The 27,893-nt window shown below is 41.5% G+C and overlaps 2 protein-coding genes across 2 annotated transcripts in view; one reads left to right on the forward strand and one right to left on the reverse strand.

Moving 5' to 3' along the window:
- arhgap35a (Rho GTPase activating protein 35a) overlaps positions 1-13,768 on the reverse strand; it is a 95,498-nt gene extending 81,730 nt beyond the window's left edge. The window contains exon 1 of the mRNA XM_084063836.1: positions 13,023-13,768. The gene's annotated coding sequence lies outside the window, so the exon portion shown is untranslated. The remainder of the gene's footprint in view (positions 1-13,022) is intronic.
- Positions 13,769-18,501: 4,733 nt separating this feature from the next.
- On the forward strand, positions 18,502-27,712 carry ap2s1 (adaptor related protein complex 2 subunit sigma 1). Its single transcript, XM_084064277.1, has 5 exons — positions 18,502-18,667; positions 20,164-20,313; positions 22,343-22,456; positions 24,077-24,136; positions 25,860-27,712. The coding sequence occupies exons 1-5, from the start codon at positions 18,665-18,667 to the stop codon at positions 25,959-25,961; spliced, it is 429 nt and encodes a 142-aa protein (XP_083920403.1). The 5' UTR covers positions 18,502-18,664; the 3' UTR covers positions 25,962-27,712.
- The last annotated feature ends 181 nt before the right edge of the window (positions 27,713-27,893 follow it).

Here is a 27,893-nt window from a genome sequence, read left to right on the forward strand (position 1 = left end):
ACAGTAATTGTAAGGTCTGGGTATACCGAGTATGGTGATACAGAATATGCCGAGGATCTTTGAGAACTAAATATGATCATAAATATGTAAATGCATTCATTTTCAACATATCTGCAAATTCCGCATCTGTAGCGTCTGATACCACACATTTTATTTTACATACGGATTCTCTAAGGAAATTAGGAAAGTAACACAAATGTACCTTTGTCCCCAAGTTTAGGCAAAGCAAAGGCATCTGGTTCCCTCTATTACGCAAACAAGGAAGTGGCCTTCACTCAACAGAGCGTGATTCAATCATCTGTCATGTTTGCTGTACATTTGTACCAATACCAGTAAAAAAATCACACCCAGTGTGAAGTGGGCGGTGTGTGGTCATCACAACATGACTCACTTTAAAAAAAGGATAAATTACTTTTTTTAAAGTCCATACTGCTATTCATAGGGCTGCACATGTGTCATGTGTTTCGCTAGCCAATCACAGTCCTGAATTTGCAAAGTCAGCCAATCACATTACAGTTAGTGGTGATGACACTAGCTGTAATGTGATTGGCTGATATGAAAAAAGTATCGATTTGCATTAACAATGGAAGGGTTAGGGGGTACACAAATTTTTTGGTCGGTGTCCAAAACTCACTTATAGGGGGCGGCTACACCGCCCCAAAAATAAAAATAAGGAAAAAATAAGAGGAGCATCCCTTTGGCCAAATCATTTCATTACCATCTATCTTTCCCTCCCTCACACAAGCACAGGGTATGGCCACATTAAACACCGTCCCCCACATAATTGCAGCAATAGTGTCAGTGTAAATGTCCTGAAGGACAATGTCATTGTTAATCACTGTAATCATTATGATTCTGATCACTCAGCACGGTTCCTTCAACTTCATTATGTTGGCACGCTGTTGGTCATTTCATTAACACCCTTTGTGCTCTGCTGCGATCATATCTGGCTATTGAGTAGAGCTTAAATTAGCCCAACTGTCAATGGATGGACAACACCCAAACTGCTATCATTTCTCCGTCATTATCATAATTTCTCCATACCAACAGTTTGGAATCACACCATTCAGGCATCAAGCTTGTTTTTTTTTTTCTGAAGAGAAAACACTCTGGTTTGAATTGCAATTTGTTGGCTGGACTGTGGGTCAGATAGCTAGAGAATATAGGCATCATTTATGTGAGTGAAGCAGCACTTGGACATATTTGTCACACTGTCAGCTACCATGCAATGAGGAGCACGTCAAGGATAAAAATATCAATGACCCATGGGACAATTCGAGTCACTGGTGAACTCCTTTTGTACATCGTAATTCTTACGTCAACCCCAAAACAATCCCAAAAGTCTACCAAGGCTGTAAGGACAGACTCTGGTAGAGCGTGGACTTCCTGGTGGCTCTATGGTAGTTTTAAACACTTAAATCCTCTATATTTCGTTGACCAGGGTCCCCAGGGGTCTATACTTGCCCCCCCCCCACCCCACCACCAAAGATACTGAAAATAGCAGATGTACAAGCTTATAATAACACGTCGCGGTGTGTAGATCAGCTAGTTTCATGCCCTGGACAATGCTGTCCAGGGTGGCAATGGCCTGTACAAAAACAAAAAACAGGACACAAGTGATATCGCCCCATGGTTTGAAAAGCCTAATATGTGTACATCTAATACAGTGGATCTCAAAGTGGGGTCCAGGAACCCTCAGGGTACCTTGAGCCGGGGGGTTCCAAATGGACCTTTACGGGGCTATAACTCTGAAAGTGCACAAACGGAGCCATGTGGACCCTTAAAAAGGATCCATTCGGTTCCATTTTGCACAATCTCAGAGTTATGGGGGTCCTTGAAACGAAAAGCGTTTGAGAACTACTGGTGTAATTGATGCTCATATCTTTGTCTTGCTCTCTCTCTCTCTCTCTCTCTCTCTCTCTCTCTCTACAACAACAACAGGCCCAGCTCGTCCTGACCTGACAGACTGCATTCCCAACGACCTTTTCCCTCATTGGGTGAAGAGGTCTGCATTCTCTTCTCTCCAACAACTGTGACTAATGCGAGCCGTGGCGTAGTGAAACCCTGGCTGTCTCAGAACAACCCTAAAACCAAAAACAACTCCCAGGAATGTTTACATTCTTCATCCATTTTTCCAGCTTTTATCTCCACAACTTGTGACACACACATGGCAGTTAGCACTGTCTGCAACAAAGGGAAATGCAGAAGAATAGAATCTGTCTAGATGGATCTTTGTTCTCCCTTTTGTTGTGCTGCATGTCCTGTACTGTCGTAACGTCAGATCGATAGAATAATCACCACATTTTCACGTTTATTCATCCCCTGCCTCACTGTAAATGTGTCTCTCAAATCATCTTGTTCAGTCTGAATCACTTCACACTTACATTCAGCATAGTACGACCTCACCTTGGCATTCAGCACTACATTGGTATACACAAAACTACCCTTTGTGCAATTCTCTGCTTTCTAAAGATTCCACAGTGAAGTAGCATAAGGTTGTGGCTCCTAAGCCGTTCCGAGCTATAAAGATCAGTTTGGTGCGTGAAAAAGTGCTCACTTGAGGGAAATGGGTGGAGAATTGAGACAGATTCCTCTAGTACTCGTTGGCGTTTGTTACAAAATGGTGGATCCTCAAGAGTGGCTGGAGCACGGCAACAGGAAATGAACTCTGACATAAGAGCTCTGGACCTCAGGGCCCCTGCTGCATCCTGGGAAATCATGGCACTGAGAGAAGAAATGACCCAAGTCACCCTCCCAGAAACCCAAAGCAAAAGCCTATTTTTAAAAATCCTCTAAAGTCACACCATGACCGTATATCCTTGGAGCATTCACCCTGTCCTTAATCACATTACCCCCGCGTCCCCATTTTGGGCAAAAAAATAATAATAATATATTAACATATAATAACAAAAATAATCAATCGCGATGCAACGTGCTGTGAGCTTGTATATTGGCTATTTTCACTATTTCACGTACACGACACGTAGCCTATATGTGCCTCTACATTCTACTAGCACTACCACGGTTCATCCCTGGCTTGGCTTCAGCTGTGTTGTTTGCCCAACAAGAAGAGCCACAAGGTCAAAGACAGTTAAACATAGCGACTTTTTGGACTCGTGAAATGATGAACATTCTCCTTAAATAATGACCTCGGCTCTATATAGAGAGTGACCATTAGAGAAAAGGCCACGATTTAGAGCTAGGAAAACATAGTGCCACTTTGCACAACGCGGCCCAGAGATTCTGCCTATTCCTATCCGACCCCATCCATCTCTCCTCCGCGGCGGCGCCTCAGTTGGTAGCTGCTACCCGGTTTTTATGGCCGCTTTCCCGGCCGCGTGGTGATAGCGTGGACATCATTAGCTAAGTGGTGGCTGGATGACAGGTGGTGGCGCTGCGATCGATAACAGCAGGGCCCAGCCATCCTCGGGGCTGAGCAGTGCTTACTCATCAGCCTTGGGCCGGCACGACACCGACAGGCCCCAGCCCCAGACCAGAGTCTGGGAACGGGCCAGATAAGGAATGAGGAGGTGTCGGGGGCTCGCTGCCTGTGATAACGAATGGCTATGAACGGCCACCTTATCTTCTCACCTTAAAGAGGATATGATGTCCACTGTCACACAGCCGCCTAACAGCCAGAACTGCCGTGACAGATGTGTCATAAAAGGTGAGAAGGGGTCAGCCCCTTGGATGGGGAGGAGGATTTGTGTGTGTGTGTGTGTGTGTGTGTGTGTGTGTGTGTGTGTGTGTGTGTGTGTATGCGCGTGTTGTCTATTATTCAGGACCATTTAGGTTCTCTTATGTTGGTGGAACACTTTTCAAATGTCCCCACATTCAGACTTTACAAAATTGCCTTGTGCAAACCATGAATACTAAAAAGTAACTGCCAGACAATGATTTGCACATGTTAAATTGCCTGAAGCAAGCACCAAGTTAATAAATTTGAAATGTCATAACGTTGCACAAATGTCTACCCGTGTACCAGTTTGTGTCTGTGCACATTTATTGGTTGAGTGCCAACAGCAACTGCGCTGGTTGGCCAGATCATGCCAGAGTAGACTTTTAAGCCAGTCTTTAAACACCTCGCTCAACAAAAGACTGGTGACAATCGCCCATCCTTTGTTGCAAAAACTGGGTGGAAACAATGTTGACATTTAAAATGAACTGCCTTGCACTGAAGCAATGCAAAGACTTTAGTGCAGCCCTTCATATTGGGGCAGAGGACGTAGGTTCGTTAGAGGTCATCCTTGTCGCTGTTCTCGCAACTACATTGGATTTAGATGTGACCAGACATAAGATTAATCCCAGAGTGGCATTTGAGATGGACATTCAATGCACCGTCTCTGTCCTCACCCATGGCTGACCCTGACAGTGCTGCACTAGGCTATAAGGCCAAGATATCAATGGAGGCACATACTGATTGGGGATAGAAGTAATCACATATTATCAGACTGATTGGCCTTAAGTTTGAGGGCAACAAACATTAGTGTTTATTGGCAGACCAAGTATGGGTGTGTAAGATTGACATGCAGCATTGGAAGGTACTTCTGCTGCTAATGGTCTAAAAAGGTGTCTTCAAATGAAAAGAAACAACCCACCACAAGAACACTGGCTGTTATTGCATTACCAAGTCGTCCCCGAATACAGGGGATGAGGGATGTGATATTTGATTGCAGCTTAGATATGGCCATCATGGGAGCTTAAGCCAAACTTTCACCCACACCACAAATGCCAAATCCACAGAGACGGTTAAGCTCACAATGCTTGGGAATCTGGGTGCTGATGAGAGATTTCGGTTGCGCCTGTGTGTAACTTGGAGAAAACACTGCACTGTGTAGTTATCGGCTGAGTGCTCCAGCTATCGGTCCTAAAGCTAGAAGGTCAATATATGTGTGAGGGAATGAGAAAGAAAGAGCGAGCAGGGATAGTACTTATGGAGACTAACAACGTTAGAAAGAGCTCCGGTTGAATAAAGTATGTTTTAAGACCTCTGGTTATCTGCGGCTGCAGGCCCTTTTTTCACTTTCCCTCTCTTCCAACTTTTCCGTTCCTCTCATTCATTCTCTGTCGCTTATCAGTCTGTGATTAAACCTGCCAACTTTAATTAGAATGTGTTGGAAGTGGAACACCTCTCTCCTCCTCGCCTAAGGCTACATCCACACTAATACGTTTTCTTTTTAAAATGCATAACTTTTGCTACGTTCACGCCTAGTGTCCACAATACTTTTTGAACCGAGACTGAAATGGAGACTTTTCAAAAAGCTGCTGGCCCTGTTTTTGTTTTTTTTAACTGTACTGGTAGACCTTTGAAAAAGATTTGAAACCTGTTTACTTTCCATACTTGTAGGTAAGCTGTTATTTGAGCAAAATGATACGAATCCAAACAAAAATGAGTGCGCCCGTGGATACACTTTCAAAGGTAGAAAACAGTGCACGTTGTATTACCTGTGTGATGAGGGAAGACACCGGAAAGCCGCTAATGCATTTGGACTATGGTGATAAGTTGTTTCAGTCAATATCCGACAAGTCTGCAAGGCCAGCACCATCTTGCTGTGTGCAAAACACTGAGGACAGAGCCCGAAGTGAAGGATCTTGTCAACTTCTACCAAACAAGGTATGCCACAGTGCTTGGGAGCAATTGACTGCACGCACACAAAACACAAAACAACACCTAGGTAAATCCACAGACTATGTACATCAACAGAAAGGGAAGCACTGTTTCATGGACATTGTTGTCTAATTGCAGTCAAATGTGCTACATTTTCCAGCAAGTAGTACGGACAGAGTGTGCCAAAATGCTCGCGTGGACGGAGACCGTTTTCATTGTAGAGTTAGTTTAAAAATGAAAACGTATTAGTGTGGATGTACTCAGGTGGCAGGCAGGTGTATGAAGGCCAATCTGAACTAAACTGTCAGGGGATGTGGCCAGAGGCAGCCTGCTGTGATAAATAGATAACGCAAAGAGATTAAACACAAACTAAAGATCAAGCTACATGGTGGTGTCGGTATGAATTAGACGCGAGTCTTCACAGACACGTGCATGTGCTTACACATCCAAACCCAAAGAGATGTTAACAACGCATGGTGCAGGACCCAATGCTGGCCTAGAAAACAAATAACCCATGGTCACACTTCCTGCCTCTGAGCGCGGAATACGGCGCCCCAGAAACCGTCTGGGCCGAGATTAGAACCCATCGTGCATGAAACATGATAATAGAAACCAATATTTAAATGTACTGTATGAACTTAACAAAATACCTGTAGCCATTCCATATACAGCAGCAAGTAAACTCTAACCCTTTCAGTTCAGGTAAACATGCAGAGCCAAGATGATGAACCCAGGTTTACTGACATTGTACTATTACATCTGCAATATTGCATGTGTCTTAGCAGGTTACCCATAATGCTAATCCCCTCACTAAGGTCAGAGACCTCTCCATGGGCCGCGCCCTGTTATAGTCTTCATCCTCTTTCTCTCCTCTTCACCTTTACTGTCGCCATACACCACCACCCTAGCCACGTATTGTATTCACCCTTCTCTTCTCCACCCCTTCCTCCTGTCCTGTCCTCCCCTCCCCCATCAACACACAGCAGGGTACCGTAGGTGGACTTCCTACAGGAAACCCAAGGGCACCACGCAGGGGAATCTCCAGAGAGAGAGAGAGAGAGAAAAAGACAGACAGAGAGAGAGTCAAGAAACAACAGAGCCAAGCCTATACACTTTCTAGTCTGTCTCAAATGGAGGAAAGGAAGAGTACAGACATTCGATTGAAACGGGAGCACGAAAGAACACAGCAGTGTTTGGTCGAGTTGATCTATCTAAATAATGCAAAATATTTGAAAATGTGAAGCTTAGCTAATAACTACTATATATGTGGGAGTTGTCTTTCCCTCACACTCACACACACACACACACACACACAGCACAGTGTGGGTACAAATGTCAAACACGTCCAAGGTTATCCTTTAATACCTGAATCCAGGGCCGTCTCTCGAAAGGTGACTGAGTTCTTCTCCCAGAGTCCTCGATCCCATTGTCATCTCCTCTCTAGCCTCTCACAATTCAAAGTGCCCTCAGCGAAGATCACAGTCACTCACTCAAACACCAGTCACATCACAAGACCAAAATACTCAGCAAAACAAAACAAGTCACACACACTCATGCCATTCCACAGTCATAGTAGCCGTAGCACACATTCAGTGTGAAACGACTTTGAGGTGGAAAGGTACGTTCGTACATTGTAGGATCTGGAGTGTTCATACAAAAATGAGTCCATTGCGGGTCCGTTTTCACCATTTTCAGAGTTAAATCAACCACTTAAGCCATATTTTGTACTTCATTGTATGACAGTGTTGCACAAAAAGTTCAAATAGCCAATGTACAAGCTCACAACGCATCATGATGTGACACATTGTGAGCTTGTACATAGACTGTTTTTTGAAAAACTTTTTGAAAGTTTTCACCTTGAACGACATGCCCAAAATAGGGGTTATTTGTGGTTAACAACACCACTCCAGATTTGACTGTGTCTGTGTGGAAACCCATACTATTGGACTCCAGGCAGTGTCCTCATTTCATTGGCTGTGTTTCAGTCATAACCTCTTATCTATGGACATGCTGAGTCATGGAATTCTGCCGCGGCCAATACCGAAGCGGCAGGGTTACGATGGCTGTCATTGATTGGTTAATCCCTGAGCACAGAGCTGAAAGGGCACATACCAGTAACACAGCCTGAAGCACAAACTGGCAGCAGCTCCCTGAATGGAGATTTTACTCTCTCTCTCCTCCCCTTACTTCCTTTCTTCAAGTTCTCCCTCTCCATTTGACTGTCTCCATTGTTCTGTGTCATTCTCTCATTCCCATTTCTTTTTTGTCTCCATCTCCCCCCCCCCCTTGTCTCAATTTGTCTTGCTCATGTTTCCTCATCCTCGTTACTTAATGGTCGTAGTAGCTCGTTGCCCTCTTCCCTCTGGTTCAAAATCTGTTGTGTAATTGTATGTGTGGACGCAGCAAAGCAGAGCTGCTAATGTCCAGAGGTCACCATTCCACAGTGGCCTACATCCTGGTACTCCATCTCCATGGTCACCATTCATCCAAACACCACCACCGCCTTTTGTCACAAAGAAACATGGCGGCCGACTAAAACTGCCCTCACAAACCATTATTTATATCGAACCCCCTCTGTACCTTTCACCAGCACGATCCATTAGTAAAGCATTTGCAATCGGAAGAGTAATACCATTTGACGGATATGAGGGAGGGGTTGGCATATGGGGTCAACGGCATCCATTCATCCATTAAAAGGAGACCTCTGTTATTGATTGAGCTGTAGGAATCTTTTCAATGCTCTTGGGTGCACCATTTGTTACAAAGAGCTTTGGAGAAATGTTCGTGTTGTGTATCCCATGAATCGTGACCACACCCACTTAACCACTTAAGCCCTATTTTCTACGTTGTCGTAAGACAGTAAGAGTAGAGAAAACAGCCGATCTACAAGGTCACGTGTCACACCGCAATGCGTTGTAAGTTTCGTCGTTTTTATTTAAAAGAATTAAACAATGAGATTTTTGCCTATAATGACATGCCCAAAATAGGGAGCTAGGTTGAAAGTGGTTAAGCTTTGTTTATATGCTGCTGTAGCCTAAATCTATAGCCCCCCGACTGGTCTATGCTTGTTTCCCTCCATTTCCCTCTACAACAAATCTCTTCAAGGAAAATAGCTGATCACTGATCGCCGAAAATAGCTTGTGTCGCAACACAACATTTATTGATTGGTTGAATACTTTATTAGTCAAAAAATGTAAACAGCTCGGAGGTACATTAAAACATTTAGGCTAAAAGGATAACACAAAAAAGTCCTGGGGACTTGTTTCCATTGTGGTCCTATGAACATGTTGTGAGCTTAAATCAGTGTTGAGTGTTGTGAGCTGGTAGATCTATTTTGCTGAATGTTCACCACTGAATAGGGACGCTAGGGTTCAAGTGGTTAAAACAGGGAGTCAACACTGGCTCCCAGAATAAGGATCAGCTAAAGGCTTCTGTTTTATACTGAGCCAGCCTGGTCTGTAAATCTGCAAAGAGGGACGGAGCTGAAACCGTGGGGAGAGAGAAGAGAACCCCAGTTCAACTGAGGCAGCCACACTTTCTAATGGAAATTCAGATACAATCATCCCAGAATGCACTTCTCTCTGACTAATAATCGGCTGCTAGAACAAGGCAACCATTGAGAGTAGAGTGACTGTAATCTGGTCCACAAAACTCCAAAACTGCCCGCTATAATTAGCTCCTTTCTCCATCAAACAAGGCTTCCACTGACTCACACAACGTAACTTCCCCTTTTTACAGTAACACATGAGACAGGTTGAACCGAAGACCTGTTTTTTGCATATGCCTGAAAATCTCTCATCCTTGACATACGGAGTATCCCAACCTGGGTTGGCTGATGGGTATACTCGCTGGAAACCTGCATGCGAGCAGGTGAAAGGAGACGATTATTCGGCAGCAAAGTGGCTGGTGGAAGTGAAAGCCCGAGGTCGACGCAGGAGAGTAATATTATGACATGATGGGCGAGGTTTCAAAAGTGAAAGGTGTCACTGGCCAGGAATGCGACTTTCCTTGTTAAACTTCCCTGGTCACAGCTGGACCTAATTATGTTTGTTTGACACCAACGGCAATCCAGTACTTTCCAATTACTGTACCTTTCTCATTTGATTACCAATTCAATATTGACAACCCAAGTCAGGAATTGGCATTAAAAAAACCATTCTGAGAGGACATGCTTTTTCTGCTTCTAGTTCGCCTCCCCTAGTGTTGAGTGTTCTGGCACGCCGCAATTTATCCGTCACTCATATGTGACAGAATCCCCACTTTCGTTCTGAGGATCTAAATCACACAGTCCTCGTCAAAGGGACATTATCCACATCTCTTACCCTCATAGACGAGGCCTCTAATCTCATAAACACGCTGGGAGTTCAGGGACAATTCAGCACAATAGGCAAACCCAGAGGCAGCAGGAGGGGGTACAATGATAGCCCTGCTGCCTGGGCAAATGGCACCGCTATTAGAGGGGAGAGGAGGCTCCCTGGAGAGGCGTGCCCACACTGCACGGGACCCAATCAGACGGAGCACTTAACTCATTCAATCCGGGAACGCATCTGTGTCATTTTAAGATTTGAGCTATACAACCATTATTTTATACTTTGGCTATTCAAAAATAGCAGATCTACAAGCTCGTACCGCGCTACGAGCTTGTAGATCTACTATTTTTGAAAAAATCTTGAACATTCGTGCAAATCTTTGAATACATCATTTTTTGGAAACAACCTTTTTAACTCAAATCTTTGCTTCTGGGGGTTTCCCTGGAACGACATATTTTGTTGGGGATCGGCGGCCAAATACATATAATTTTGGGGGTCCTTGACATGAAAAAGTTTGAGAACCACCGATATCACAACATACATTTTTTTTTTTTACTGGATTTAGAAGACATTTGTAAAGATTTGCACACATTTTCATGATTTTTCAAAAATAGCAGATCTACAAGCTCATAGCGTGGCACAGAGTGCCGCGCTATGAGCTTGTATATCTGCTATTTTTGAATAGCCTAAAGAAATCTAAAATGACAGAGTTGCTCTCCCAGCTTGAAGGGGTTAAGCGCTGACAGCTGCTAATGCATTTACCTGTCTGTCTTACCACAGAGATGGGTGCGTGCGCAAGTGGATGTGCTGTGCTCAGTTCCTAGTACCACGCCTCCTTTCAGGGATGAACACGACTGAAACATGACATGGCGATATTTTCTTTCTTCTTTTTTTTTGCAATATGCATTGCAATATAAAAGAGCAGCGGTTCACATCATTTCACCAGATACCATGCATCTAAAATGCGATAGCTCCAATTGGAAAGCACGTAGCAATGATTAGGGTGACTTTAGAGGGTGAAATGGCAGTTCAAAAGCCTGTTCTGGCTGACTCAACATGACACCTCTGTACACACAGAATGTACCTGCAAGACCAGTTAGTTACTGTACCAAGAAGTCATTATTTATCAGATGGACTATTGCATAATGTTCTTCCAGATTAGTCATGAGATCTAACCTTGGTAGTTTTCATTTTCTATCAAGAAGTAAACCTCTTTTAGTACAATGTGACTGACTGGCTCAATAATAGCTATCCCTCTATTATTATGCAATACTGCGATATTAAGGCTGAAAACGATATATTGTGCAGCCATACCTTCTGTCCAATTAAGTTGATAGAGATCAAGGAAAGTCACAGTCAGAATACAGCTATTAGGCCTATTCTGCATCACAAGGCAGACACTCCCATCCTCTGATCTGTGCTATAATATTTTCTCTCAGATTAGGTAGCTAGAATCCTTGACACTGCTCTCTGCTCTACTTGCCAGTACTGTAGTTAGTAGATGGAAGGAAGGGAGGTGTATTTATAAGAAGCAGTACAGACCAAACCCTGTGCCAGCAAACCTCTGTGTTAAGGCCATAATAATATGGCCTATCTCAGACCACTTTCTGAAATCTTCCAGTAATCAGTTTCAGAGATAATGAATAATTGCTGACTAATCTTATATCAACATCCACCCATCACAAGCCCAATGATCTATCTTGAACTGAAACAAATATATACCATCTTCTTTATGTGCAGCTGATTGCCTCAGTTGTACTGAAGAAGAAACAGAGGATATCTCCACATGCCTCCTGACATAATGGGAGTGGCTGGCCACGCAGTGACCAGTATGCAGTACGATTAAACACACCAGTGTCCTAAAAATACATTGGTACTACTGGTAAAACATTTGTATTATACTACCCTATTCAACCATTGTGTGACTGGTTCCTTGTGTATCAGCAAGGGACAGACTTTGAGTATTCTGCCAGGTAATTTCGACATTTCATCTGCAACCACAGTCCATTGGTGTGTATCTAGCATCAAATGCAACCATTTTTAAAAGGTGGTGGTAGCATTTTTCATTAATTCATGTGACAAGACACTGTTAAGTGAAATTATAAAATGGAGCATTTACGAGTATCAGCAGGAGGCTATGCGCATTAGTAAACACCGCCCGTCTAAAAATGAAACTTTAATAAGATTACACTTATTGAAAGTTAATGGAACATTAAACATGCAATAAAGTATTAAGGTATAAGGGGAGTTCACCATTAAACAGCTTACAACATGCCCTCTTTCACTGGCCTAAAATAACAAATAAAGCCTCTGTTTGGGTCCAACGAAAATGCTTAACAGCTAAACCAATTACATTAGACACTATTAGACAAAGTAACTGAGCCTTAGTTCTCTTAATTGCTTTTAGCTTTTTTCGGGCTAATTGCTTGGATCCGCAAATGGTCAGCAAAAGTGGGAAATAATAAATACTGTTGTTAAAGATCTCTGTATATGAGGCAGAAACCCAGAGATCTAGGCTATTTGTGACGCTTTTAAATTAAGCAGTCCATTATGTTAAAAGGCAAATGGAGGAAAATTCCCCAGGCCTGACAAGCCCAGTGCATTCCAGGTTGTCTGAAAACATTTTTTTTTTTTTAAACAAGATATTTTACTTTTATAAATCAGCTTTCTTCCTCCTCTCTTTTAAGCACATATACTTAAAAGAGAGGGCTGATTTATAAAATATATTGTAAACCAAAAACCCTTTACTGTATGAAACAGCAGACCTAGATCTGCTGTTTCATACAGTAAATGTTTTTTTTTGGTTTACAAGATCAGGCCATTATAATGATCCTAAATAAAGGCTTCCAATGATCACATGCCCTGGGGTCCATGGTTGATGATTGCCAATATCTTGTTATTCACAGCACTAAACAACAGTCTAGTCAAACAATGCCACAATGTTGCTGGGAGGAGAAAGAAAAAGTGTAATAAATCAACCTCCTTGCCAAATAAAACACCAATAACGTTGCATATCAGACAGTTCTCCGAAACGTTCACACACTCAAGTGTTATCATTATTACAAAAGGGAAAATGATTATTATTATAACATTACATTACATACCATAGCATTCCTCTCTCTCTGCCAGGTTCCTCTTGGATTCACAGCCGGGTGGAAGAAGAAGACTGGTTAAAAAAAAAGACGAAAAGGAAAAGAAAGAAGACAAAAAAAAAACTTCCCCTAAACACTCACATACACGTATCCCTTATCAGTCCATATAGAGTCTATATTATAGACTATTATGTCAACTGCTTCCCTTGAAAGTCAGGTCTTCGTGTTGGACGAGTGTGAAGTTTTTCAGAACGACTGCATTTTAGTTGTCCCTCTCTCTCTCTCTTTCTCTCTCTCCCTCTCAGAGACAAAAAAAAACACAAATCTCTCAGTTACAAAAACGCTGTTCAACTCTTCAGTCTTCTCTCCTCTTGAGACGTCACGTACAGACAGAGAGAAAGCTCTGTTTTTTCCTGGTGCTTTCTCTCTCTCTCTCTTTCTCTCTCTCTCTCGGTTCAACCACGTTGTTTTGACCAATTATTATTTCCTTTGTTGTGTCCAAAACAAGAGTCCACAGAATCGCACACAGAATCAGCCCTATTTACTCACAATGTGCCACAAAACCAGTGCAAAATGCACGGCTTCTATCTTAACTCCACTGTTGGTGTATAAGTGTACAGTCAGTCTCTAAACGTGTGACGGTGTGTTACTAGTAGAAGTGTGTGTGTGTTTTTTTCCCCCCAATAATGGCGGACCTTCTCCTGAATCCCAGCATCGCCTCCTATTCGGAGAGAATAGAGAGAAAAAGCTCTGCTCTGCACGCCAGCGTGGTCTCGCCCAGTGGCGCATGGACACAATTACAACGCTACACACACACACACACACACACACACACACACACACACACACACACACACACACACACACACACACACACAGTAGTACTAATATAAATGAAAACACTTAACACTAGTCATTCCAAATGGTTCATCCATATCTTTAGGGCAGCATGAGCAGCAATGCTGCACCAGTAGCTACAGTGGTTCTCAAACACGACCCCCCCCCCCCCCCCCAAATAATCATATTATTGACCCCTCACCCTGACAAGCACTTGGAATTGTAGTTGAGCCATTACATTTAGTTTGACTTGGTTCCATAGATAAATATTGTGAAAATAGCTGATCTACAAGCTCGCTTTGTTGGCTTGTAGATCGACTATTTTCACAATTGTATCTAGCTTATATTATTTGACTAATGTTTGACAGTGTAGTTTGTTGATTACTTTTGATGCAGTAATTGTCTTTTATCATTTCATTTTTATTTTTTTAAGGTATTAAAAAGGTCTTAAATTGTCACTTTCCTGTCATAGGAGCAACAAATGAGCAACAACTGACTTATAATGACAGTATAAAACATTTTAACAGTGATTCTAATACATTATAACTGAGTGATTATAAAGCATTATACAATGATTATACTATCTTACAACTATGATAATTAACATGGGATGCATAGGAAGTGTCATTATAAAATGTTTTTAATGTGTTATGATGGAATTTTGAGTACTTAAATAGTGTTATAAGCATGTTGCAATGCAATTACTTGACCTTATAAGTCATTACAAAATGCTTTATAATGTGCTATGATTATTGTTATAAATCATGACGAGAATGTATGAGTTATGACTGATTATAACTATAATTATACAGTGTTAGAAGCAGAAAATAATGCATTACAAGTATGTGTAAAATGCATTATAGCCATGGGATGCATAGCAAGTGCTACCAAATAAACAAACTTTTAATCAAGCCCTATTTTATACTTCATCGTATGACACGTCCAAAATAGGGACGCAGGTTAAAAGTGGTTAACCACATGAACCCTAGCATCTATTTTTGGGAAAGATATTTTAGTGTAGAGGGAAAAAAGGAAGGGACCAAGTCCAGACCCATGGGGGGCCCCAGTCACCAAAATAGGGAGTACGTGGTTAAAGAATAAGGGGTCTCCTCTATAATAAGAGCCTATCTGTGTTGATCAAGAAGTCTCAGTGATTTTTACATCCTCAAACACATCATGAACAGACTACGTTTTGTGCATTTCTGTCAAATCAATGCACACATGCACATTCAATGCTCATGCACATTTCTGCTAAATCACATGAATAAATCATAACAAATGGAAAATATCACATGTAGGTTTTTTTTTCTGACACACAATGGCAACCATTCAACATAATCAGGATAACTATCAGGGATCCAATCTGTATTATAATTTGACTATAGTTCATACTTAAACAGCTATCGCTTGAATTGAGACATTTTGGTTTGAACCCTGTCTCTCAAACACATGAAACCTAGCATCTATATATTCTGGGACATAATAGAAACAAAGTGAATCTTCAGTAAAAAATAAGCGAACATTCGGCAAAGATATTTGATGACAAAAGTAGGGGGCCTAGTATAGACCCCTGGGACTCCGGTCAGTGATGAATATAAAGTTTAAGTTTATGTGAATGCAATCTAACAGTTTCCTCCTTGTTGTAAATACTGAGGAAAATGTCTGTCCACACAATGATCAGTCACTAGCATGATTATCAGACATATGGGTCTATGGGTCTGGAACCAGCTGGCTAATCAGTCACATCTCTGTGGATGGCTTTTGAAAAGTCACTTAATATTCACTTAATATAATGATCCTAAAATATAGCTATAAAATTCTAAATTGGGATTAAAAGCTTATAAGATTGTGTACTTTGAGTTATTTAAAAGGTTATGTCCGTGGCCCTCCATTAAACACACAGTCGGCCGTGGTTCAACGTGCAGTGGCCTCGGTTTGCATGAATCCACAAGCTTCTGTCCAATCACATAGTCAGTGTGTTCTCAGCAATATTTGCATGACCCCAATCATACAGAGCAAGATTAGCAAGGGGTCAAAGTTTCAGTTTCACAATCTGCCTCTGTTTTACGTCCCTCTTTCTCCCACCAGCCTGCTAGCAGTTCCCTGTGACATGCTGTCAACACTGAACAACTATTTCACCACTTAAACCTTATATACTTCATTGACCAGAGTCCCCCAGGGGTCTATACTAGGCCCCCTACTTTTTTCTCCCTGTACACCAAACGTTTTTTGCTGATCTACAGGCTGTTGGTCACGCGTTGTGTTGCAGCACGTTGTGAGCTTGTAGATCGGCTATTTTCTCCGAATGTGTTCATGGTTCATGTGGTTATAAACATGAACAATAGGAGCTTCACAAACGTGCTATTGTATTCTTACCTAGAGAGCAGAGTTTTTTTTACCATGGCCCTGGTAAATAGCCTGAAAACATAGGTGCCAACAGTACGCAGTAAAAACCCTAAGAAATGAACACTGAGAATTTTGGCTGCATAGAAAATCAGTGCCCTGCGTGCATGGTTTCCCTTTATGTTTTTTCTTCCTCTCTATCCCACCTCAACAACTCTCTCCCTCTGCAGCTGAAATATTTCTAGGTCCCCAGGGGCCAGAGCACATTCCTCCCACTCACAGAGTTGTGCAATCTCTGACAATCGCCCCCCGCCCCCCCCCCCCTCCCCAAACGTCCAGTTCAGAGCAGCTTCGCTGTCCAAGCTGTCTGGACAATGTTCTGTGGTGCATCGTCTACCCGGCAGACCAGTAAACAACCTCCGAGTCCTGACTGTGCGGAAAACAGCCAAAGTGATGTAACCTCAGAAAAGTTGACCATCTTGTTTTTTTTCTCTTTCATGCAGTAAAATGTGGGTGTGTGTGTGTTTTCTTTTTGTCCTATTTGCTGTGAAAAAAACACTGCTGACATTATCATAAAGTTCTCATGGCTGAAATGTTCATGGCCTCTGCTCACATAGATTGTACACATTTCACCACTGCAAAGTTTTGCACAACAGACTTCAACACGATTTGAAGATAGTTAGAAAGGAAAAATAAATCTAATAGGCTCTATTCACAGCAGCCATATTATGAAGACATTCACAGGTGTTACCAATGATACTAATGAAGGCTCTGTTCCATTCTGGTCAAACAGAGTCAGGGTGCTGATATTGTGCATGTTGGCTCACTGGAAACACTCCCAAATGGCCCTTTACGGGTGTGTAACTCTGAGAGTGTACAAATACATTGGTTCCATTTGTACACTTTCAGAGTTATGGGGGTCGTGGAAACCACTGTGCTACATTAAATGGTACAGATCATTGGTAACACCTGTGAATGTCTTCATAATATGGCTGCTGTGAATAGAGCCTATCGACCAACTATCCACACTATACTGAAGGACAATTCTCCAAGATTAGGTCAATTGAGTCCTAAAATGACACAAACATTAGATGAAAATCATTACACATTATCCCTAGACTACCTCCATGATCTAATTTAATTTGTATCAATACCACTATCCTATTTCTAAAACCAGTGGTGGAAAAAGTACTCAAATGTTTTACTTAAGTAAAAGTATCAATACTGCAATGTACTCTGTTACAATTAAAAGTCTGGAATTAAACATTTGAGTAAAGGTACAAAAGTATTGGTATCAAATTGTACTTAAAGTACAAAAAGTAAAAGTACAATAATGTTTGAAAATAGCAGATCTACAAGCTCACAAGGCATTGCATCGCGTTGTGAGCTTGTAGATCGGCTATTTTCAAATAGCCTAGGTATAAAATAGGGCTAAAGTGGTTAATATGTTTTATAATGTAATAATTTATATCTGCAAAGTAACAAGTAACTAAAGTTTTCAAATAATTGTAGTGGAGTAAATATTTGCCTCTGAGATGTAGTGGAGCAGAAGTAAAAGTACAACTCCAGTAAAGTAAAAAAGTACCTACAAATTGTACTTAAAGGACGACTTCACCCCTTTTCAACCTATCTTCATATAATAGGTCCTCACTAATGCTCATGATAAAATGATACAATTTTTTTGTACTTGGTCTGTGTCTCATAGGAGGGCTGTGGACAGTCCAGAAACCCGTCTACCAGTGACATCATCGTTAGGCAGGATTTTTTTTTTCCAACAAGATTTTAAAAAAATGATTTAGATTTTTATTAACACGAGAACAAAGGCTTCTTTTATTGCATTGCAACTTTCCAGGAATAGAAAGCATGCAGTTTCTATTAGCTTGGATTCCCCATTGATGATGTCACTGGTAGACGGGACTCTGAACTGTCCACAGCCCTCCTCTGAGACACAGACTGAGTAGAAAAAAATTGTACCATTTTATCATGAGTATTAGATATGAAGACAGGTTGAAAAGGGGTGAAGTCGTCCTTTAAGTACAGTACTTGAGTAAATGTACTTAGTTACTTTACACCACTGTCTAAAACCCTTTAACTCCAGGCTTAGTTGTTGGCACCCAGATAGTCTGTGAGAAGAAAAATAATAATAGCCCTTTGGTTCTACTCATGTGACCCAATGCACGACATCAAAAGAGACGGAGCGCAATGCATGCCGGTTCTGGTAGTTCTACAACGCCCTCTGCTCGTTCTAAGAAAACCAATCAAAACTCCATGCCCCAACATGCATTGCGTTTTGACGTCGGACGGACGCCACAGCACAGCAGTTCCTGATAGCTCCGGGAGAGAGAAAGATAGCGGACAGCGGTCGAAAGAATTAAAACCCTTTACTGATGTATTTATGTTAAAAAGTGTCGCATATTTGTCGAAGAACGGCTTATTCTGAAGGTCTAAAGGCTCCACGTATATAGAAGAAGACAATGGTAACTGTGTTTATTTATCTTAAAAACCCTTTGGTCCAGCGTTAGCACACATAACCGATAGCAGGCTAAAGGCTAATTCATAGTTTATATTATATATATATATATATATATATATATATATATATATATATATATATATATATACTGCACTACTGTCGTAAAATAGAAGGCGTGTTTCCTATCGAAAAAAACACGTTTCCATATTAAACTGTTATTTTTCCCCCAAATGAATGGGTGTGGTTCAACTCTAAAAGCCTAGTTTATACTCAGTGGTACAACGGGGTCACTTGCCGAAAAGAGATCTACAAGATCTAATCTATCTAGCCATCTATAATCATTAGATATCTACTAGATCTAATCTAGCTATTCATTGATCTATCTATAATCATTGGATATCTACATCAGGGATCTCCAACGTTGTACAGGCCAAGGACCCCTTAGCTGATAGGTTCTCAAAGTGGGGTCCGGGGACCCCCAGGGGTCCTTGAGGGAGTTCCAGGGGATCCCCAGCTAAATGATAGATTAGGCACCAAATGGACCCTTATGGGTCTGTAACTCTGAGATTGTACAAATGGAACCAAATGGCCCATTACAGGTGTGTAACTCTGAGAGTGTCCATTTGGTTCCATTTGTACACTCTCAGAGTTAAATTAACATTGATTTTACAATATATATTGGGGTCCCAGAGATAGAGATGCCATTAAATGGGGGTCCGTAGCCTTATGTTCCCCTCACTCCCCTCAGGATCCTATCACACAAAGATTTGGAGGACCCCTTAGGGGTCCCGGATCCCCTGTTGAAGACCCCTGATCTACAGGATCTAATCTATCTATCTATCCATCCATCCATCCATCCATCTTCATTAGATGTGTTTATTTGGACAGTCAAACGTGATTAAATAACTATACCTAGTTATCTAGTTTGTAATATCTAGTTAATAAACATGCTATAGATTGCAACATATTTCCATGGCAGTTATTCTGATGAAAAAATGACAGATCACATTTTATAGTGTTACCCAGTGGTAACTGGGTTACACTAATTCAACATTTACTTAAATAGAAGTACAAAAGTATGGGTATTTAAATGTACTTTTAGCACCAAAAGTAAAAAGTTGTCATTATGCAGAATGTCCCATTTCACAAGTTTTCAAATGTATACAAATCTCTTGAAAATAGCAGATCTACAAGCTCACAATGCGTTGCATCACGACGCATTGTGAGCTTGTATATCGGCTATTTTCAAATGGCCGAAATGTATATAGGGCTGAAGTGGTTAATGTATGTTTTGTAATAATAATCAAAATCTACAAAGTAGACTAAAGTTCTCAAATAAATGTAGTGGAGTAATACCTCAAAATTTTACTTAAGTAAATGTTACTTTACATCACTGGTGTTACATAAGGCAGGTCCTTGCTCGTTTGGTTTATGTTTTTGAAACCCTTCCAAGCATCATCTATGAAACCTTCACCTTCTCCATGTTGTTGTCATCCGCAGATCCGCTTCATCCTGATCCAGAACCGAGCAGGGAAGACACGGCTGGCCAAATGGTACATGCAGTTTGATGATGATGAGAAACAGAAGTTGATTGAAGAAGTACATGCGGTGGTAACTGTCCGTGATGCCAAACACACCAACTTTGTGGAGGTAAGGCACTTGTCCAGTTACTGTATGACTAGGCAATTAACCAAAAATATATAGCAGGCCGTCAACAGAAGAGCACACAGACATACGGCTACTCCTGACACAAACATAACAAAATATGACCTCAATATCGTAACGGTTGGGAAAAAAAAAAAAAAAGGGTCATAAGTCAGAACAATGCGGTGTGGAAGAAAGTTACAGATGTGGAGATACAGTAGTAATGTACTACTTGTAATCATTTGGCCATTGTTACGGTCTCCACACAGTACTACGATAAACCAATGGCTCGAAGTGGAGACCCCAACATAAATTGGACACCAAACAAATAGCAAAGGTTTAAATCATTTTATTTAACTCCCACAATGGAAATAAACAAACAATATGAGGAATACTTTACAAAATGAATGAACCAAAAGGAGGCCTGGAGATGCCGGCAAACAGAATAGAATGGAGGGGGGACCAGGCCACCCCCTATAGGGACGCCGAAGCTGCTCCCCCCTCCCTACCTAACAAAATAGTATTACTAAACTAAAAACTAAACGAAAACAGGGAACTGCCGGCCATCTCCAGGCCAAACTAAAGCTACAAACTAACTTAAAGAAAAGGCTTTCTAGCCAAAATCAACGAGGAATGGGAACAGGGTTGTTGCTGGGTCTGTGTCTGCTGAAGGACTGAAATCTTGCTGGCTTTATAGTGCCTTGATTGGGGCGGCAGCAATTACGGATCAGCTGCAGGTGTGCCAGCCTGAGTGAGAGGAGAGACAGTGGGGTTTAGTGAATGGTTGAGTCAATGAATGAGTGAATGATACAGTACATGTCATGGCCACACGCAACAGCCATCATTGACTCTTTAAGATATTTATCAGATAAAACAAAAACCTAAAACATGCATTACGCAAATACAAATATTTGACTAAACGTTCGTTGTCAGTCAAGCCTACTTGCCAGGCATAGTTGTAAAAGTGATGACGTCCCGTCCCCGAAATCGGCAGTTCCGAGTTGGGACTGTGATATCGACGGCTCCCGCCTTGGGACATCCAATGGCACCCCGTTAACATTGACTGGTGAATGTAGCCAATCTACAAGCTCACAACACATGCGTTGTGATTTGTGAACTTGTAGATCTGCTGTTTTCACTAAACGTTCACCTATTATGACATGCTCAGAACAGGGTCACTAGGTTTCAAGTGGTTAATTGCTTTGTTGTGCGTCTCTTTGAGCAGTTGAAAACGGCAGTCATACCATGCCTGGCTTTATGGAATAACTACTGACTTTCAACCTGGCATCCTATTTTGGGCAAAATTGTCAGAAATGGACAATCAATCAAAAATGGTCAAAGATTGGTCAAGGAAATCTTAGATTTTTACCTATCCCTGACATGTTTCTCTTCACGGGCGATCTACACCAGAGAATCTCACACACGTGCATATACGCACACGCGCACTTTTAGATCCAGTCCTATTTTAAAAGTCTGCGTATGGGGGACTCGCGTATCCGGGCGCCTGGTGTAGCCGGTATCATTGATAATCAATTGGATCTAAACAAACGCGTTGTACGCACCCCGCATACGCTCGCTTTGAAAAGTCTGTTGTAGATCGGCCGTCACTGTTTGATTTCTTCTTCTCCTTGCTCTCCCTGCCCCCCCCCCCTCCTTTTCTCTTTCTGAAAACAAGAACGATGGAGCTTACACAAAAACCAATTCCACCTTATTTACACCTGTAAACCTGTGATGTGACAATAAATTAATGCCTAAATAAGGTTGATTCTGAAATAGCGCAAAAAGAAGATCTACAGGCTCACAAACACAACATACCTGTTGCTATTTTCCCTATTTGTCGGGGGAGACATTTGTGCTTATTTCCCAAGCTGGTCCATTCTTAGTTTGACCTTTTTTTTCAGGGAAGAAAGAAAGATATTAGCTGGAGCAGAATTGGCTCAGCCTCAAGTGTACAGAGTCTACCGACTGTTATTGTTGTTTTAAGACTGTTGATGCCTACTGTTTGAGATGAGCTCTCATAGTCTTTCTTCTACAGTTCAGGAACTTCAAGATCATTTACAGGCGTTATGCTGGCTTGTACTTCTGTATCTGTGTGGATGTGACAGACAATAACCTGGCATACCTGGAGGGGATCCACAACTTTGTAGAGGTAAATAAAACACACGCACACAGATATTCTATGTTGTACTCAACAGCCTTGTTTGAGTAAAGTCTCAATGATTTTCTTAAAATTCCCCTCCCTCATCTGCTGAAACACATTTTGATGTCAAACCAAAAGACTTACAGAAAGTAAAGGCTTAGTTTAAATGATGATTAAAGACAGACTGTATTGGTTCCTAAATCCTTCACAAAACAATCAGTTTTAGATTGAGGGGAGAGATAATCATGTATTAATTAAATAATACATTTTAACTATTGATTCATTCAGTCATCACACCAATAACTATGGACTTAAATGAAGACAACACAGCATCATATTGTGACGCGCTGTGCCGTGAGTGTATTTTAGCCATACGTATTTCGCCAAATGTTTGCCTATTATTACACACCCAGAAAAGGGACTGTAGGTTTCATGTGGTTAACCATGTAAGTTTGGTAATGGTTTAATGACTATGGAAAAAATATAAACTAAATCTAAAAATCATGTTTGAATGTGAAGCTTAAAACCTTTTGTGACGATGGAAGGCTTCAGATTCAGTGTTTTCTGGGGAAGCTTTCAAAAGGGTATTTCAAAAGTATATACTGCCTACACCTAGCACAGAGGGAGTGACCGTGGCGTTTGTGTTTGGGGTCGCGGGGGGAATACCAGAACAGCTCTCTTAGTGCACAGTGTTCAAGGGACAGGCGGAATGTGGCCATGAAGAGAAACAGTCCATTCCTGACACTCTGTTCAAGAGCTCCATGACCTAGAATGCTATGACTGCCTCTGGACCATGTCGGTCAAAGCTTAATGCGTCCGCATTTCATACCATTTCAATTTTGTTTTATCACTTATGAGGCCAAATTGGTAATTGTTAGCTTTGCTCTCACTCTCTGCCTTTTTATGGTCTTGAAATGTGTTGTAACCGAGAAGAGCCGTGCGTATTGATTGGTTGAAATGATAGAATCTAGTCCTGTCCAAACCCTTCAGCACTGGAAGTCCTCCTGGATCATGAAATATTCAAAACACTGAAATTAATTGAAACTCTAGGCCAAAGCTTGCACAAAATATGAAAACGGATATGCATGTCACCGTGTACTGTGCAATCTTAACCACTTATACCCTATATACAATTTGTTACCACAGTACCCAGGGGTCTGTACTAGGCCTCTTCCTTTTTTCCCTCTGCACCAAATATCGATGAAATGGACAAGTCATGTTGTTGCGTAGTGTGAGCTTGTAGATCGGCTAGAACAGTGGTTCTCAACCTATGGGTCGGGATCCTCAGGGGGGGTCCCCAGATGACAGTGAAGTGACAGAAGTGACATCTAAGGACCTTTAATACCTTTACCTAAGAAAAGATAAAGACCATTATACTGCATCAAAAGTAATAAATAAACTATACTATAAGAACTGGTCTAACATTGGCCAAATTGTCAAATAATATAAGAAAAAGGCAGAAATTGCCCTTGGGGTACCCAGTTATATTTTGGGGGGTCGTTACCTCCTAGTCACTAATCCATTTCCGTAGCTGTAATAATTCCTAGCTACGTCCACTCTAAACAAAGCAATTCCGTCATCCACTACCGGCTGTCTATTGAATGTATGACTGCGGGTCTTTCTTCACAGGTTCTAAACGAGTATTTCCACAATGTGTGTGAATTGGACCTTGTGTTCAACTTCTACAAGGTAAGAACATACATAGCTTCTCTTTGCCTCAGAGTTGTTATTTTATCATTATGAATATGATTATTTATGGTGGTGCCATAGCAGTGGTATGTAGCTTATAATTACACCAGTCCTTCAATTATAATGCTCATCTACATCTTACAGCATGGGGTGTTTTTTCCGACCTGTGAATGAAACTCTGAGCAGATAACACCTCGCTGCTGTTGGCTTTCACACTAATTACAGACTGTGTTTTTGAATGTCCGCCCACGCGCTGAACATTAACGACATACCGGCCATGTTTGCAAGTTACCTTGCTAGTGACACCTTCGCATAAAAAAAACGACACAGAAATGTATGAGAATACAGTAAAAGGCACGGTTTACTCTACTCCCCATCATCCGAGTTACACCCACGCTTTGCTAATGAACTCGAGCCAGCCGCCCCACATCTTTGAGTTGACAGATGAAAAGCACCAACTGATCTTATACTGCTATCGCTGTTGTCGGGCAGACATATCCATATTCTAACCTTTTGTTCTTTCATAAATCAATGCCCTACGCGACATACTACAGCGTCACACAAAAGCACATGGTTTTGTGACTTAAGTCACATGGTTTTGTGACAAATTATTTACTGATTTAGGCCATTTTGTAATTTTTTTTGCTTTTCTTTTTTGGCTTAAGTCAGATTTAATTTAACTGACAGACAGTGTTATTTCTATTTAAATAGTCATAATTTGTTATAAACATTTTGGGTGAAATGATTAAGAAATATCACATAGTTTTGTTTAGGATCAGTTTTTTATTTTTCCTGAAAAACGTAAAAAAAATGACTTATGCCATTAGTTTAGCTAGGCGACGATATGGTCTAGTTAATGCTGTTTAAAATACACTAGGTTGACTTTTATTGAAGACGCTGTTGTTTGGAATGCACCGATGCCAATTGAATTAGTGCCTATGTATGATTTAAGTACTACCAGTCTTTTAAAGTGGGAAGGATTAAAAATATAACAACAGTTTGTATGGTCTGCGCCGAACAATGTAGGTGCATGGCTCAACATTATAAATGGCTTGCTGGCCCTGACGCAAGTATTGAAACACTTTGGGCCAGCCGACCACAAGTTCCACGGGAACACCTTACATTATTTACGTGTGATGCAGGTGTTTTGTCATAGATTTGGGGGAAATAGTCTTGTTAATTACAGAGGTGTGAAAGTCACCTAAGTACTGATCTAAAGGTAAACCATTATGTTTACCAAACAGTACACACAGTCGCGTCAGTGCATTCCCAAGCGTTTCTAAGGCCTGATTTATACTTAGTTGTGCATTGGCGTCGCTCACCTGAAATGGCAGTGCTCGCGACGCATCGCACTGCGACACGTTATGAACTTGTAGATTGCCTATTTTCGGTGCGGGGCATGGCCAGCGTTGCCAGATTCTGTGAGTGAAATGAGCAACTAGGTCTAGGAAAACCAGCCCAAAAGAAGCGACTATGGGCCACACTAGCACTTTAACCTATACATCAGCTATTTGAAAATAGCAGATCTACCAGCTCACAACGTGTCGCATCGCAACGCGTTTTTAGCTTGTAGATCGGCTATTTTCAAATAAAATATTGCGGGGAAATTATTATAAGCAGATCTGGCAACCCTGGGCATGGCATGCAACTAAGCATAAAATGGGGGCATAACGTTCCAGCGGGTGTGTCCTCTGACCAGCTTACCTGTCTCTTGCTCTCTCAGGTGTACACGGTTGTGGATGAGATGTTCCTAGCCGGAGAGATCAGAGAGACCAGTCAGACCAAGGTCCTGAAGCAGCTCCTCATGTTGCAATCACTTGAATAGGGTCCAGATGTCTTGTCAGTTATACCCGCCCCCCCCCCCCTCTCTCACCTCATGTAATCCCGCCCTCTTTTCACCATCACTCTGGAAAGGACTCCTCATTCGTCAGTGTGTACAGCTGCCATGGAGCAGGCTCCGCCCCTTACAGAACTTGTGTGGGGGGGGGGGGTTGTTCAGGAAAGTGCACCATTCTAGGATGTCCAGCTGTGTAGAATTGTATATATATCATATCGAGTTATAGTGACACGATATATTAGTCTATATATGGGGTGTCCATTTTGCTGCATTCAGCAACTGTGGTGCACAGCACTGAACAACTCGCCCAGTATAGAGGTTGCATATTTCGATATATTGAAGGTTTACGGCACTTAACATTTAATTTCTTGATGAGCTACAGTAATTACAATCAATGTTTTATTCAGCTTGACTTAATTTCATATAGTCGCCAGTCAGTCTTTGTATAAAATTACTATGTAGCTTGATGGAATCTTTGACAGGGATTGATCAACCCCCCCCCCCCTTTCATCTTCCTAATCACAACCCCGAGCCTTCATTCAATAGCACTAATGTAACTAAACTAACACCATGGAGTATGAGATATTGCCTGTGATGATTCATGTGTTTAAAATCTAAAAAAATATCTGCACATAAGCAAGCTCCCATTTTGAATGACGTGATTTCTGCCACCGTGGCGGTTGTAGCACAAGGCTCTTCCTCAAGACCTCACTCACGGGAGGGAGCCGGTTGGTGTGCAGATCTTTTCAGATTTTGCTAGGTATTTCTTTGGCCAGCAGCACTGTTCTTTGGTTGTTACTGTAGAATGTGCGTGTCGTATCGTTTTCGATCCGTGTGTGGACAATTTTGCCTGGACCAGCTGTGTGACAACCCTGCAAATGATGTTGCTGCTTTGGTCCTGGTTCCAGTACATTTGACCAAAGTAAAGGAATATAGCTCACAGTACAACTATACCACTGCTAGGGTGCTCCCTTGCTAGAGTAAAGCTTAATTATTTACTCCCAACGTGTGAGAACAGATCTACAAGCTAGAGTATTACCTTGTGGATCTGTTTAATTGATAGTCATTCTATGCAACTCAGTTTGTTAACACTACTCGTGCATCCAAACGCCCAGAGATTTAGGAAATGCAGCTGAAAGGTCAATGGGAATATATAGTATGTTTTATGTAATGCAGTACTGTGAAGTTTGCTTGGTATGGTGTTTACATGCATTATGTGTAATTGTATGAAACTTAACACGTTCATTCCATACTTTTATAGAGCCTTTCCAACCCTGCCCACTACATGGTCTGTTTAGAACGATTCTGTTGGGATCATTAGTACTTTGACTTTCACCTAACTGCACATATGAAATTGGCTTTGTACATAAATTAAACACCCAGTGGAAGCCTCCGGAATTATAACCAAGTCACTTAAGCCCAGTTTTAGAGTCGAGGTTTCTGTGAGGATACCTTCCATACTCTTAATCTTTTAATTACATCCAGTTATGGAGGTTGAGAAGTTAAAATGGGTTACATGTTACTATTGTTGAATTTTTGTATGTTTTCTTTTTTATTATGATTTGGCATTAGTGTAGATGTACTGAACCTCTTCCCTTCCCTCGTGTGAGCTTGTTGAAGATGTATGTTTGTAGGTGTTCCTCTCCTGTCTCCTGTTCAACTGCCCACGTTAATTTTATGCCTTTCAGTGTATATAATGAAAACAAATGAAGTGATATATAAACAACTGTTGAAAAATACCTTCTTGGGCTCTGTCTTGCTTTTCTATTCAAAGGGATTCATTTAAAGCACCATGATTATTCACTTAACTTTAAACCGTGTTATTCTAATTGCATCACTCCTAAACACTGCAGTGCAAATGGATGACAAGATGAAGGCTAGGAAGGAAGAACTGAGCCATGGGATGGGGTGTGGACTGGA

Source organism: Gymnoscopelus microlampas (assembly GCF_963454915.1).
Source record: "Gymnoscopelus microlampas genome assembly, chromosome: 8".
Taxonomy (NCBI): domain Eukaryota; kingdom Metazoa; phylum Chordata; class Actinopteri; order Myctophiformes; family Myctophidae; genus Gymnoscopelus; species Gymnoscopelus microlampas.